Raw genomic sequence first — 16,471 nt, forward strand, 5'->3', positions numbered from 1 at the left:
GTGATTGATTCCTGTGATCTTAGCCAGGAAAAACACTCAGACAGTGGGTGAATATAATAACACAGTTTATTTTACACAATGAAGCAAGGCCTGGGACCTTCTTTCAAATGTCCTAGTATTTACCCACTTTGACGATCAATGAATAATTGAATTATTTAGGTAATTTTTGTTCATTAAAGCTTTATTCAAAGTTTCCTGTGTGCAAAAATCAGTCTGATTACAAAACAATATGTACAACTGTAACATCACATTGCGCCCTCATCTTCAAATAGTTGACTTTTCACCATCTCTTCCATTGTCCTACCCTGACTTGCCCTTTCTTAGGGAGGGCTAGTGATGGTCACAATTATGCAATAAAATAACAAATAAAACATGCATAGCTGTCATGAAAAGATTGCACTATGTGTAGTGTTGACCTTTGACATCATGTGCAAAAAAAAAAAGTAATTTCACTTCATATTACCTAATATTTACCGTACATATATGATCATTGTCAGTATTAACAAAAAAAAAGGGGGCGAAACTCTTGTGTGACAGACTTCAGTGATATTCCATGTAAAATACAATTATTACTATAATTTGTGACAGCTTATTTGTCTTCGGTTTCACGCCCAGGTAACAAGTGATAACGTAGTAATGTGTCATCACTGAGCTGAGGCAAAGCCTCCCCATTTATACACAGAGCAGTTAATTTATTACAGCTGGTGACCAATCACCAGCAGCTGGTGCCAAGCAGGAGAAAGCTGCTAGAAGGGAGGCCAAGAGTTCCTGCCTGCCCTACAAAATAAAACCCCATCCTGCCAGATGTACAGTTCATATTTGTAAACAACTTAAGAGACTTAAAATATCAATCATTCTCTATAAGGAACAACTTAAGTAATAATGACGTTGAGTTTCGAAATTGATATTGTATTCAAAATAGGTGAGGTTCCATGTGGATTTTATGTGATGCTTTGCACAGAATATAGTACTCATTATTTATTTATTTATTTGTATGAGTACTGAAGGGGGAGTGTTCATGGGCGTGTGGAGTTTCTTAAAATCAAACCGTGAGCTATAGAGGGAAATTTCTTTTAAGTTTTTTTTTAAATTTTCCTATATTTGCTGCATTTTCCCAAAAAATATGGGTAGCATAGTTATTTGAGTATGCTATAGAATGGAACTATGTGCCTGAAACAAACACGATACTCCCCCTTTAAGGGGAAGCATGTACAGAGGAAACAGAAGGGGACCAAGCACCAAGCCTTGAGGGGCTCCATGGTTGACAGGTATGGTGTGAGACATGCAGTTGTTGATGGATAGGAATTGAGATCTATTGGTGGGGTAGGAGGTGAACCAGATGAACTGAGCCAGAGATGCTAAGATGCTGTAGGAGTTGGAGAAGGATGGAGTGGTCAATGGTGTCAAAGGCGGCAGAGACGTCAAGTAGGAGGAGAATGGAGAGGGAACCAGAGTCAGAAGCAAGCAGGAGGTCGTTTGTTACTTTGAGTAGAGCGGTTTCAGTAGTTAAAGTAAGTAAGTAAGTATTTATTTATAAAGCGCTTTTCGCAGATAAAATCACAAAGTGCTGTACACAGAAACAATAAACATACATTTACATCACATGTGTAGCATCATAAAAGGGCAGTAAAAATTAAAAATAAAATCTTGTTAACTAAAAGCTTTTTTGAAAAGCGAAGTCTTCAAATGTTTTTTAAAAGTGTCCACGCAGTTCATCTCCCGGAGAGACTGGGGCAAACCATTCCAGAGTCTGGGGGCTGCAGCCTGGAACGCCAGGTCTCCTCTGGTTTTAAATTTAGTTTTTGGGAACCTTAGTAGACCCTGACCTGAGGATCGAAGGCTGCGTCCTGAAGTGTAGGGACACAACATGTCTGAAATGTATAGAGGAGCCTGGCCATGCAAAGCAGTGAAAAAGGGAAAAGTGGGTCTATATATTGAATTTATGTGATGAAGGTAAATATTAAAGTAAGTAACACACCCAAAAGGAGTATTTAGTAAAAACAATAAAAGTTTTATTATACATGATCATGAATATTAACCAGTTTCTCCTTCCAGCTTCACAAACGCTCCCACAAAGCATCTTAAAAACTATCTTTAATCTTCTTTAGAGTCCTTGCAGTTTGCTGTAAAGAAACAAGAATAAAGTTCATTCAATTAAACTTTAAAGGTTAATTTATTAGGAAAACAAACAGTTTTTCCTAAATATGACTGAAAAACCTAAGGAAAGCACCCCACCTGTCCTCAACGGTTCTGTTTGAGGGGTAGTACACTTTAAACGTGAAGCCACTTCTTGGGAATGAGCCCTAGCAAAAGTTAAAAAAAAAAAAAAAAGCAAACATACATTATGTTTAAATAACAGATGTCATTAGATCAGTGTGCCTAAGCATTCAGTTGTGTTAAATACCGGGTTGAGACAGATGCAATCGGTGTTTGTGATGTTGAACGGATCGTATTTGTCAGCAAAGATAATGACGTCAGGAACGGGGTACACCCTCAGGGAGAAGTCATACGCCCAGAAAACAGGACTGACGTGCAGAGGAAGTGGACTCAGGTGTCCCTGGGACAGGATGGTCTTCACAAACTGTGGCAAAGAAAATAATTAATTTATTTTCTACAGTAAAAACGCCAAAACATCTTCTTAAAGCAAATTATTTACAACAAAACAGATTCCACAAAGACAAATGAAGGAGAAATTTAATTTTTGTTCCAGAAACTTCAACTTACATGATTTGGAATGTCAAGATTAGTATTAGGCAACCTCACACAGTTCCTACACATCTTGTTGACCATGTCTTCCCTGATGATGACGATTTCCTGACTGCAGTACTGGATCCTAGAGACATGCACAGCACACCTGATCAACAAAGCGTATACCGTATAATAGCCTTAACCTAACCACTAGGAACAAAGCCCTAAATCTAAAAATAGGACCTAAAAACTAAGATTATATAGTAAAACACCAACATTACTCAAACACAATCCTCTATCTACACATAGTCCGCTATGGGTGATGTCCAGTCAGACACAGTCACTTCTCTTCTGATCCTCGTTGTATACCCACCACATTGCTTACACACCACGCAACACCATACTCATTCTCATTCCACTCACACATAGTTTAGCACCAGGTGTTTCCATGCAGGCAGACCTGCTAATAATGTATTATGTTTTGCTGCGGTCAGTGCCTTCTCCTCATCCTTCTCTCTCTTTTCAGGTGTCGTGAAGCTGGAGCTGGCACTTCCTGATGTGTGGTTCACTGCTCAACTAGTCTGGGACACTCTGATGTTCTATCTCTTTATCGTGTTCAGTTCTCCTCTCTCTGTCCAGTAACCCCAACCAGTAGAAGCAGATGCCTGCCACCTGTTAAAAGGGAGTTGTTTGCTTCCCACTGTCGCTAAACGCTTGTTCATGTGGCTTTTTTTTCTCTTAAGAATTTTATAATTTGATAGCACTGTGATTCGACTATTGTTGTAATTTACGTTATCAAAATAACGTTGAATTGGGTTGAACATCTACAACCAGACTGCCACAACATTATCATGCAAAGTCTAACAAAAAGGCCCTCATTAATCAACCGTTCATACGTTCAGACCGAAGCGTACGTGCATTCGACCATATCCACGTAAGCTTCGGTATTTATTGATTTTGACATGAGCGTGCTATGTATCATTCATGCTTTTAAAATGTAAAGTATACCCTAAACTTCATCAGTAATATTCAATCAGTAATATGATGAAGTATAGGTGAAATTGGCTAAAGGCATAATAAACACAGTCAAGGAACAACATTTAGTTATTTAAGACCTTTTTTTAAGGGTTTTCGTTAATTTATTTTTAATGTTATTTATTGCTTAAAGCATGCGGACAACTGATGCTGACATGAACGGTATATTTCCCTGTCTCTCCAGCATATTTGCTGTGAAATTGTACGCAGAGCACACAGGGGGACGGACGTCACCTGTGAGCACCTTTTTACAGTGGCTGACAGGGACAATGGTGCAGCAAACAGCAAAACACTGCAAAACTATACCTTTAAGTCCAGTTTTCACACTGTCTAAAAGCACAACTTTGTTTTGCTCCACCTCAGATGTGAGGATTTCCTTTCTTTTCTTGCCAGTGTTATGAATACAAATGATTCATAAACCACATGTTGGTCCTGTCGTATGACCAAATGTGAACTCAGATTTGCACCCGTTTTTACACAAGTTTGATAATTGAGGGCCAAAGAGTTCAGCTCAGCTAGTTTTACCTGCATGGGTTGGTTGTGAACACAGAAAATGGCACCCTCTGTCTGAACTCTTCAGTGATGTGATCTGCTAAGGCAGGCCTAAGGGAGCAGGTTACAGAGTCTGAACATGACAAAGATAAACTCACATAAAATGATAAAAAAATACAAGTTTGGTCATACCGGGGCAGGATGGTACCTGGACCCGGGTCTTCAGGACCAGGAACGAACACAAAGCGGCTACTGCAGATTCAGGACCAGCAGATTTGAGTCAAACACGGTGAAGCTTGAACACTTAAACGGTCTAAAGAGCAGAGTGAGGAATGCGATAACGCTTACCTGCTGTGAATGCTGGTGTTTGAACAGATTAAATCTGCCAGATTCTTCAGCGACTCTACAAAAACAAGTGTGTGAGTAGGGGACTTTTCTCCTAATAGTGTGTATAAACAAATGTATTTAGACGTCACCTTTCAGAGATTTGATCTGAGTTTTGCCATACGGAGCCGAAGAGAAGTTCCCACAGAAAACGAAACATGTGGGAGGCATGGCAGCATATCCTGGAAGAGAACGCTAATGACTCAAAATGTGCTTTTTTTTTTTTTAACGTGTATACATGAGTGTTGAAGTCCAACCTGAGAACATGACATTGAGCTTCTCCATCACTTCCACGCTGTCTAACCACACATCTGAGATAATAACAAACATGGCGTCTTCATTCTCCTCCTCCAGCTGCTTTAGCTTGGAAGAAGCTTTCACTGAAGTGGTGGACGGACCACCGAAGAAGTTCATGTTGCCGTAATACGCCCTGTGGTCCACAAACGACACAATGGTATTAAAAAGAAGCTACAACATGACCAATGTGCTGATTCCCACTTACAGTATAACTTACCTATAATATATACTATAACTAATTTAATTTCATTTATTAATCAACTGCCTACTCTCCACTGCTGTTGTTACACGTGTACCTATTCTGCTTCTTATTTTGTTTTAGGCAAGACTGAAGCTATCTCTACAATAAGGTAAAAGTGCAAATTTTTAAAGCAGTTTTAGTGGTAGAGATTTTTCTAAGGCCTTAAAAAATGGTGAATTAACTGATATCTGAGAGGTTTTTAAAGTGTTTTTTTTTTTTTTTTTAGCATTTACTTGGCATGCATCAATATACCAGTTTTTCCAAAACCGATACTTCTCCCACGCATGCAAAAAACAGACCATAAAACTTTTCTTTTCTACAAAATACTAAACTATTACATTTATTCAGACAACAGCCATCCATCCATCCATCTTCTCCCGCTTAGCCGTTTCCGGGTCGCGGGGGCAGCATCCTCAGTAGGGAGGCCCAGACTTCCCTCTCCCCGGCCACTTCCTCCAGCTCTTCCGGTGGGACCCCGAGACGTTCCCAGGCCAGCCGAGAGACATAGTCTCTCCAGGGTGTCCTGGGTCTTCCCCGGGGCCTCCTTCCGGAGGGACGTGCCCTGAACGCCTCACTAGGGAGGCGTTCAGGGGGCATCCTAATTAGGTGCCCGAGCCACCTCATCTGGCTCTTCTCGATGCGGAGGAGCAGCGACTCTACTTTGAGCCCCTCCCGAATGACTGAGCTTCTCACCCTATCTCTAAGGGAGAGCCCAGCCACCCTACGGAGGAAACTCATTTCGGCCGCTTGTACCCGTGATCTTGTTCTTTCGGTCATGACCCAAAGTTCATGACCATAGGTGAGGGTTGGAACGTAGACCGACCTGTAAATAGAGAGCTTCGCTTTTTGGCTCAGCTCCCTCTTTACAATGACGGACTGGTGTAGAGTCCGCATCACTGCAGACGCCGCACCAATCCGCCTGTCGATCTCTCGCTCCATCCTTCCCTCACTCGTGAACAAGACCCCGAGGTACTTGAACTCCTCCACCTGGGGCAGAACCTCATCTCCAACCCGGAGAAGGCACTCCACCTTTTTCCGGTCGAGAACCATGGACTCGGATTTGGAGGTGCTGATTCTCATTCCGGCCGCTTCACACTCGGCTGCGAACCGATCCAGTGAGAGTTGAAGGTCATGGTATGTTGGAGCCAACAGGACCACATCATCTGCAAAAAGCAGTGATGCAATACTGAGGCCCCCGAACCAGACCCCCCTCAACGCCCTGACTGCGCCTAGAAATTCTGTCCATAAAAGTTATGAACAGAATCGGTGACAAAGGGCAGCCCTGGCGGAGTCCAACCCTCACCGGAAACGATTTCGACTTACTGCCGGCAATGCGGACCAGACTCTGACTCCGGTCATACAGGGAACGAACAGCTCCTATCAGGAGGTTCGATACCCCATACTCCCGGAGGACCCCCCACAGGAATCCCCGAGGGACACGGTCAAATGCCTTTTCCAGGTCCACAAAACACATGTGGACTGGTTGGGCGAATTCCCATGACCCCTCAAGGACCCTGCTGAGGGTGTAGAGCTGGTCCACAGTTCCACGGCCAGGACGAAAACCACATTGCTCCTCCTGAATCCGAGGTTCAACTATCCGGCGGACCCTCCTCTCCAGTACCCCTGAATAGACCTTACCGGGGAGGCTGAGAAGTGTGATCCCTCTATAATTGGAACACACCCTCCGGTCCCCCTTCTTAAAAAGGGGGACCACCACCCCGGTCTGTCAATCCAGAGGCACTGCCCCCGATGTCCACGCGATGTTGCAGAGTCGTGTCAGCCATGACAGCCCCACAACATCCAGGGCCTTGAGGAACTCCGGGCGGATCTCATCCACCCCCGGAGCCCTGCCACCGAGGAGCTTTTTAACCACCTCGGCAACCTCAGCCCCAGAGATAGGAGAGCCCACTCTCGGGTCCCTGGGCCCTGCTTCCTGATTGGAAGGCGTGTCGGTGGGATTGAGGAGATCTTCGAAGTATTCCCCCCACCGATCCACAACGTCTCGAGTCGAAGTCAGCAGCGCACCATCCGCACCATACATAGTGTTGACGGTGCACTGCTTCCCCCTCCTGAGACGCCGGATAGTGGTCCAGAATCTCTTCGAAGCCGTCCGGAAGTCGTTCTCCATGGCCTCACCAAACTCCTCCCCTGTCCGGGCTTTTGCCTCGGCGACCGCCGTGGCTGCACTTCGCTTGGCCCGTCGGTACCTGTCTGCTGCCTCCGGAGTCCCACAGGCCAAAAAGGCCCGGTAGGACTCCTTCTTCAGCTTGACGGCATCCCTCACCCCCGGTGTCCACCAACGGGTTCGGGTATTGCCGCCACGACAGGCACCTTGCGACCACAGCACCGATCAGCCGCCTCAGCAACAGAGGTGCGGAACATGGCCCACTCGGACTCAATGTCCCCCGCCTCCTCCGAGACATGGTTGAAGTTTTCCCGGAGGTGGGAGTTGAAGCTCCTTCTGACGGGAGACTCTGCCAGGTGTTCCCAGCAGACCCTCACTATACGTTTGGGTCTGCCAGGTCTAACCGGCATCCTCCCTCCTCCATGAACCGTAACCTTAACGTGGTGGAGGGGTTTGAGTACCCGAATGATCCTGGGAGCTATGTTGTCGTGGGCTTAATGTCCCTGGTAGGGTCTCCCAAGGCAAACAGGTCCCAGGTGACGGGTCCGACTAAGAGCAGTTCAATAGCCATATATGTATAATAAAAAACAAAGGCAGTTCACGTCGCCCGGATTGGCGCTACCGGGGCCCCACCTTGGAGCCAGGCCCTGGGTTGGGGCTCGAGTGCGAGCGCCTGGTGGCCGGGGCTTTGCCCACGGGCCCCGGCTGGGCAGAGCCCGAAAGGACGACGTGGGCCCGCCCTCCCGTAGGCCCACCACCCGCAGGAGGGATCATATGAGGCCGGTGCAGTGTGGATCGGGCAGTTGTCCAGGGCGGGGGCCTTGGCGATCTGATCCCCGGCTACAGAAGCTAGCGTTAGGGACGTGGAATGTCAGACAACAGTTGTCTGAATAAATTAAACCTTGACATATCTATCTATAAACCAAGGAATTTATGTGTGTCTATGTATATGTGTGTGTGTGTGGCTGAAATATCTCTGTGGTTCAGGGACAGACAGAGCTGAGACTTTCAACATGGCTGCCTTTTGGTTCAAAGGTGTGCAACTTCAGATTTGTTGAGACTGCAATAGTACCGTTGATTAATTATTTCAGAAAATTGTGTGCGCCAGAGCCAATCGCTGCACGCCGTAGCCACGTGTGCGGCAGAGCCTGTCATTGGAGAGCCCACCCCCACCTCCTGGTTTTAAGCGGAGCAGCAATCTGCTGTGAGTGTGTGTCAGGCATAAATTTACATTAGGAATTAAGTGTTTACAAGGTCGGTTTTAAAAGGATTTAACTTTTATTCTGAATGAAAGAGGAATGAAAGTTCCCATGCAAACGTGAGTGTCTCAAAGTGTTTCTCCAGCCATAACTTTATGCTGGTGCGTAGGGCTGGGCAAAAAAATCGATTTAATTGATTAATGAAATTTGTAGATAAAAATTATTTTTATTTTGCAAATTTGGGTTTAAAAAAAAAAATAATAATAATAATTTTGTTTTTTCCCCCACCACAGTTTTTCCAGACTTATGCGTTCCAATGTGAGCCAGCCCCCTTTGTTTACATGTGTTTACCCTTTGAGTAGGCTATATGTGTGCCACAGGCATGTTCAATGTTTTATTTGCACTATGCTGAGATGCTACGGGGAAGTTTTTTTTTTTTTTTTTAAATTGTAATGTTATGTGTTATAGAATATGTAGTTATCTGATTTCTTAATCAGAAAATGTAAGCTACTGTGTGCTGCTGCACTTTAGCAACAGCACACAGTAGCTGTAGGGAGGGGGCGATTTCAAGCTTAAACCTGGGTTAAAGCTTGAAATTGTTGAATCATTGAATCATTTACTTTTTATTTTGGGATTGTTCTATGCATTTTAACTCTTGAGGACAATCACAGCAATAAAGTTGCACTTTTGACAATATATCTGATGTCTGCAGTCATTTTTATGTGGATTTAAAGAAAAAAAAAAATCGAATCGAATCGAAACTCAAAGTTTTCTTTAAAATAATCAGAGATTATTTTTGGGCTAAATCGCCCAGCCCTACTTTTTCCCAATTTATTCATTTAAATATATGAAAACACAATAGTTATCATTCTACACATTTCACAACAAACCTAAATGTCTCTGATGTCCCACCTTCAAACACAATCTCATTTGTCCATCCATGAAAAAGCTACTTAACCTTTTTTTCTAAAGCAATACATAATTCCAATGGGCACTGCACTAGTTATTCAAAAAGAAGACAAAAATAATCCTGCTGGAATTATCAATCCAACTGTTGGGAACAGTCTCCCCCTGGTGGCCAATCCCCCATAAAACTACAACAAAAAAGACAGGCCACTTCAACAATAGCACGCTTTGGTATCGGTTCTTGTTATGGGTGAACTTCAATGAGTATATTAGGACGGTATTGACCTGATACCAGTATCAGTATCGATACATCCCTAGCGTTTTAGTAAATTCAATCACTCTCACTCTGAAGCATATACCCTTGATCATGTTTACTATCCCTTGGTCTTCTCAGTGTGGACTTTGCATGTTCTCCCTGAGTGAGTTTCCTCCCCCAGCTCAATATTAAGCATGTTTTCTTCAGTAGTTTCTAGTCTAACAGTAAAGGGGGGGAGGGGGGATGAATGGATATTAATCATTCACATGTTCTTATGAGTCTTTGATGTTTGGTCATTTAATCAACAATGATTAACCATTTTCGTGAGAGTGTAGCTGAGATCTATGGGTGGGATTTTTGAGACAAATCTCTCCCCATACCGTTCTCATATTTAGGAAAATATCAGCCTCACACACCTCGTAGCTGATGATGGTTCTGTTGGTGGAAACCCAAATCCATTGACGTGAAACACAGAGTCCTCGTACCAACCTGTAGAGAAACAGTGGAAGGGATTCATTGCTGCCAAGGCTTTCTCTACATCTTAAAATCACAACATATGTTTGGTACTGATACATTTTGGAAGTTAAATGTAGTCCTACCTTCAGCCAGCACAAAGCAGGATTCTGTGTACAGGCCATTGTGGAACTGGTGAGATCAACACTAAGGAAAACGCTTCCGATAATCTGGAAGGTGTTATTACAGGGTTCCTACAGCTTCAAATTACATTCAAGACTTTTGAATTCCATTTGAAATTAAATTTAAGACCGACTTCATAGTAAACTTAATCGGGGGAAAAAAAAATGACAGTAAAATACACACAAAAAAACATCTAAATCACTCAAAACCCCTACAAAAATAGCCAGAAATCTATATGAAACAACAAAAATACAAAATAAAAATAAAAAACATTGAGAAAAATCTTTGATAGACAGGTAAGTGTCTTTAAATTTACATTTCCCCATGTTGTTAAAAGCTGCTACAAGCATGACGCTCATCTGCACAGAGTCCCTCTGCAACCACGTCACTGTTTTGTAGTTGTTTCGCTGTCATGATTAAACGATGTTATAGTAAATCACATGTTACCATTTATTTTGAAATGTGACACTAATTACAATAATAAAATTATACTTAATATAAAAATTTAAGACTTTTGAAACATTGATTTAAGACATTTTAATGACAATTAAGGCCTTATTTTTAAATTCATGAATTTAATGCCTTTTAAGACTTTTCAAGGATCCACAGGAACCCTGTATAATTCATTAAATAAATCAAAGGATATTGCTTTGGACAGGTCCAGCTGAATAGTTCCGCTTTGATCCTCCAGATAGAATTTGCCCTGAAAATAAAAAAATAATGAATAGTCTACAAAGTGATTGAGATCCACTATTATCATTTTTTCTTCTTTTTTTTTTAAAGGGGGGGTATTATGTAAAATCAAGATTTATATCATGTTACAATGTCATTCACTCATTCAAAACATGCCTGGAGTATTGCCTTGGTTCATTCACGTATGTTTGAGTAATCTTTAAAAACTCTGACGGCATCCATTTTTAGGTGTAAAAAAGCCCGAGTCCTCCTAGGAACGCCCCCACCTCCTAGAAACACCTCTGACCTTTCGTCACCGCTGTGCCCCTCCCCCGCATCTTGATCAGGCAGCAGCACAGCTGCACAACATAGCTTCATAAAGATGTATGCGATTTCATAGCAACATGTAGCTTCATAATGTAACATAACTGTCCTTAGCCAAACATCCGGCTCCAAAATTATACTATTTGTTGTTTTTACCATAAAATAAATCATTAATCAAAAGTTTAGCTGTTGCCCTTCATGATTAAAAAGATGGTGCATTTTACGTTATATTTATGATTTCATTGCAACATAGTTTGATTATATATTACTGAAATTACACGTATTTATTTATTTACTTATGACAAAAAGGTTGAATATTACCAAGCAGACAGGTCTTGTAAGAGCCTCTGAATTCTCTCAGGTTCGTCTTCAAAATCACTTTCCAGGTCAGACGCAGGATCAAATTCGTACGGATGCACAATATCCTTCGTGGCCATTGTTCACAAAGTGATCAAGTGTAGCTCCTTTCCAATAGTCAAATTAAAATACACTGAAGATCGATAGTAGTTTCAATGCGTGTGGAGGAGATGCAGTGGTGTTGTGATGATGCCACAAACAGCATGCTGAAGGGGCGTGTTGGAACTGGTAGGGGCTTCTTAAAGAGACAGAGGCCTATTTCAAGGCGTCTGATACAGCCATGATGTGAGTGCAAATTTATTCAAGGCAGTTATTTTAATTGACTGTATTTACAGACCAACATAAGGTTGCATCATCATTGTAGTGTGCTATAGAATGGAACTATGTGATTGAAAAAAGGTAAGGTACAGTGCCTTGCGAAAGTATTCGGCCCCCTTGAACTTTTCGACCTTTTGCCACATTGTAGCCTTCAAACATAAAGATATAAAACTGTAATTTTCTGTGAAGAATCAACAACAAGTGGGACACAATCATGAAGTGAAACAAAATTTATTGGATATTTCAAACATTTTTAACAAATAAAAAATCGAAACTTGGGCGTGCAAAATTATTCAGCCCCTTTACTTTCAGTGCAGCAAACTCTCTCCAAAAGTTCAGTGAGGATCTCTGAATGATCCAATGTTGACCTAAATGACTAATGATGATAAATAGAATCCACCTGTGTGTAATCAAGTCTCCGTATAAATGCACCTGCTCTGTGATAGTCTCAGAGGTCAGTTTAAAGCGCAGAGAGCATCATGAAGACCAAGGAACACACCAGGCGGGTCCGAGATACTGTTGTGGAGAAGTTTAAAGCTGGATTTGGATACAAAAAGATTTCCCAAGCTTTAAACATCCCAAGGAGCACCGTGCAAGCAATAATATTGAAATGGAAGGAGTATCAGACCACTGCAAATCTACAAAGACCCGGCCGTCCCTCTAAACTTTCAGCTCATACAAGGAGAAAACTGATCAGAGATGCTGCCAAGAGGCCCATGATCACTCTGGATGAACTGCAGAAATGTACAGCTGAAGTGGGAGACTCTGTCCACAGGACAACAATCAGTCGTATACTGCACAACTCTGGCCTTTATGGAAGAGTGGCAAGAAGAAAGCCATTTCTTAAAGATATCCATAAAAAGTGTCGTTTAAAGTTTGCCACAAGCCACCTGGGAGACACACCAAACATGTGGAAGAAGGTGCTCTGGTCGGACGAAACCAAAATCAAACTTTTTGGCAACAATGCAAAACGTTATGATTGGCGTAAACGCAACACAGCTCATCACCCTGAACACACCATCCCCACTGTCAAACATGGTGGTGGCAGCATCATGGTTTGGGCCTGCTTTTCTTCAGCAGGGACAGGGAAGATGGATGGAGCCAAATACAGGACCATTCTGGAAGAAAACCTGATGGAGTCTGCAAAAGACCTGAGACTGGGACGGAGATTTGTCTTCCAACAAGACAATGATCCAAAACATAAAGCAAAATCTACAATGGAGTGGTTCACAAATAAACATATCCAGGTGTTAGAATGGCCAAGTCAAAGTCCAGACCTGAATCCAATCGAGAATCTGTGGAAACAACTGAAAACTGCTGTTCACAAACGCTGTCCATCCAACGTCACTGAGCTCGAGCTGTTTTGCAAGGAGGAATGGGCAAATATTCCAGTCTCTCAATGTGCAAAACTGATACAGACATACCCCAAGCGACTTACAGCAGTTATCGCAGCAAAAGGTGGCGCTACAAAGTATTAACTTAAGGGGGCTGAATAATTTTGCACACCCAATTTTTCAGTTTTTTATTTGTTAAAAATGTTTGAAATATCCAATAAATTTCATTTCACTTCATGATTGTGTCCCACTTGTTGATTCTTCACAAAAAATTACAGTTTTATATCTTTATGTTTGAAGCCTGAAATGTGGCAAAAGGTCGAAAAGTTCAAGGGGGCCGAATACTTTCGCAAGGCACTGTAAAGGTGATTGATCCTGGTTGTACGGCAGACTCACCTCTTTCAGCTGCGTGATCATCCCGAGTACGATCACTTCTCCAAGCTTAGCCGTGCTGCCCAGCAATGCTTCTATTGTCTTCAGCTACACAAAACAGAATTATTTGACTATCTTAATTACAAAACAAATGCATAACGGCCACTACAGCTGTCTTGGTTTTGATACCTGAAACTTATTTTGACCTTCTTCAACAGCAGCTCCTATTGCAGGTGGGGTGAAGAGCTCGTGGCGATGAGTGCGCTGCGAAATGTGATGGTGTACATACAATAATTAAACTACACAAACTAGCAGTGCAGCAACAGAGGTCGGTTCCTCTGCTGAGATCAGGATCTCACTCACCTGTTGTAAGATTGTGTAGCGCTCTCTGAAGAGCTCAGCTTTGTCTTTAGCCAGTCCGCACAGACTGGGAGTGGGATGGGTGGTCATACTGATTCTAAATGGAAAAATAAATAAATAACATGTAACATTCAAGAAAGTCCCCCAAATTACTTAAATGTGTCCATAAGATCAAATCAAGCCTTATTAAAACATTTGATGTCACTTTTTAATTTGATTAAGGGAAATAATAAAAATAATAATAAAACCATCTCTTTACTCACGGCAGAAATTTCTTCCTCTCAACACTGTAAATGTATCGTGGTACATCAAACGCTCCAATAATGTTGAAAATATTATCCCTTAAGGAAAAAAAGAAATAAAAATGCAGATTGAAAAAAAAAAAAAAAACATTACTCTAACATCTCAGATCACATCCCACCAATCCTAAGAAACTATATATTATTCAGAAAAAGGTTTTTAAAATTAATTTCACATTCAGACAAATTTGTTTCATCTGCTCCACTTTTTAATCAGTTATGCGAATCTACCAATCCACAAGCTAAACATCTATCTGACATATACTGTATTTGTAGTAAGCAAGACATTTCTGTCACTTAATTGTTTTTAATTTTACTTTAAATATACAATCATGCCATACTAGACACAGTAGTGACATTATTTGTTATCTTTATCTACCATTTGCCCATACATCACATCATTAATTAAGACCCATAATCCTCCTGCTCACTCTTTAAAAGGCAGTTAAAAAAGGGAAGTGTATCCTAGCACGTAATATGTATCTATATACCAGCAGTCTATCCGTACGAAACATGAAGTTTTCCAGAGTTTTTCTACATATGCGTAATGTGCCTGTGTTAACGCCGTGTTCAGGATGGCCGAGTGGTCTAAGGAGTCTGACTCAGGGATTCTTCCTTCTGCTGCCGTGGGTTCGAATCTTTTGTCATATATAGTTTTTCATTTTAACATATTTAACGTGGCAAATTCCACCTTTAAAAATACATATACAGGAAATTAAAAAAAAACAACATTTTTGGGTATTTCCTGTGTTGGTTATAGGGTTAGGGTTAGGGCTCAAATAAAAGGGTTAGCGGGGTAGCTAAAAATAAATATGAGCTAAAATAAAACTGACGGAACTTTAAGTCACATGGTGCACCTATCACGTGACCTAAACTGGCCAATGAGGGGCGCTGCGTATGAGTAGACTGGTAGTCTATTGATACATTTCCGTATTAATAGCCACAGCCTCTTTTTAAAGAAAGTGTCTATTTGTACAGTTACCGTACGAACAACCCCGGTGCTATTGGTACGTTTACCGACGTACACGTACGTAGCAGTTTAGGTAAGGGTTAGGTTTAATCTTAGTCACATGACCTAAACTGGCCAAATAGGAGCACTGCATAGGGATAGAATGTCGGCATATTGATACGGCAACCGTACGGATAGTCACTGCCTTAACAAAAAAAAACATCTTATCCATTCACAAGTCCTCCTACATTACATCTACTCTCTCACTTTCCTCTATGCCTTTTCACCATAATTACAATCAACGTGTATGTATGTTTGTATTTGCATGTGTATACTGTACTGGTGTATGAATATGTTTTAATTTTGTATTTCTTTATTTGATTTTCAATTAATATTTTGTTCAATATTTTCCACTGTCTTTTGATATTGATTTGTGTGCACTTTGTCTGTACATTATTTGTTCTCGTATATCAAAGATTAATTGTGCATTCCGTATCCTGATTTTACGAGTATTTATTTGTTAGCCTTTCATTTTAAATTGTATATGTTTCCTCCTTGCACCTCAGTATGAATCGATAACAATGTGTTTACACACCATGATGGATCACAGTAATTTAACCTGAATGACAAACTAGAATGTAAAAGATTCTTTAGGAAAAGTGCATAACATAGAATCCAAAGCTAGAGAGAGCAGTGATCCTACCTGGTTTCATCACAGGACTGAGAGCAGTCCAGTACAGCACTCTCTATGACACACAGCTCTATCATACTGGACGACACTGGGAAATGACATAAATCACATTGTTTACAGCTGAAACCCCTCCAGGCTGTGTTTGTTCTGCACTGTTTGTCACTTACATGGCTGCTTCTCCACCGCATCCAGGACCTTCTCAATAATATCATCCAATTCAGGTTCATTGACGGTCTCAAGGACTTCTACAAGGAACCTGCAAGCTTCCCTGTGGTAAACCCAGATACACACGACGTGACACTATTATTAATGAACAGAAACACAAAATCGCAATACTTAAACACAAAACGTGCTCATTAGGATTAAAAACATACGGTCGAAGGATTAATCCTCTCATCTTGAATCCAGCGGACACTTTAGTCTTAATTTTCCGAGATATTTCCATATTGTCGTCTGATTTACAGGCTTCAACTCGAGCGTTGGCGCTAAATATCCACTTCCGCAAATAATGTATCACTTCCGCTGAAGCAGTTCCT

General features: G+C 41.7%; 1 protein-coding gene across 1 annotated transcript; it reads right to left on the minus strand.

Annotated features, from left to right (window-relative positions):
* Positions 1-1,990: 1,990 nt before the first annotated feature.
* Positions 1,991-16,427, minus strand: pole2 (polymerase (DNA directed), epsilon 2). Its single transcript, XM_028437661.1, has 19 exons — positions 16,310-16,427; positions 16,103-16,203; positions 15,948-16,023; positions 14,260-14,337; positions 14,000-14,093; positions 13,826-13,900; positions 13,661-13,744; positions 10,906-10,962; positions 10,223-10,271; positions 10,040-10,112; positions 4,857-5,029; positions 4,692-4,781; positions 4,564-4,618; positions 4,408-4,467; positions 4,249-4,326; positions 2,725-2,833; positions 2,405-2,581; positions 2,236-2,303; positions 1,991-2,123 (listed from the first exon to the last, which is right to left on the minus strand). The coding sequence occupies exons 1-19, from the start codon at positions 16,378-16,380 to the stop codon at positions 2,105-2,107; spliced, it is 1,587 nt and encodes a 528-aa protein (XP_028293462.1). The 5' UTR covers positions 16,381-16,427; the 3' UTR covers positions 1,991-2,104.
* Positions 16,428-16,471: the final 44 nt, after the last annotated feature.

The sequence above is a fragment of the Gouania willdenowi genome, chromosome 22 (genome assembly GCF_900634775.1).
Source record: "Gouania willdenowi chromosome 22, fGouWil2.1, whole genome shotgun sequence".
Lineage (NCBI taxonomy): Eukaryota > Metazoa > Chordata > Actinopteri > Blenniiformes > Gobiesocidae > Gouania > Gouania willdenowi.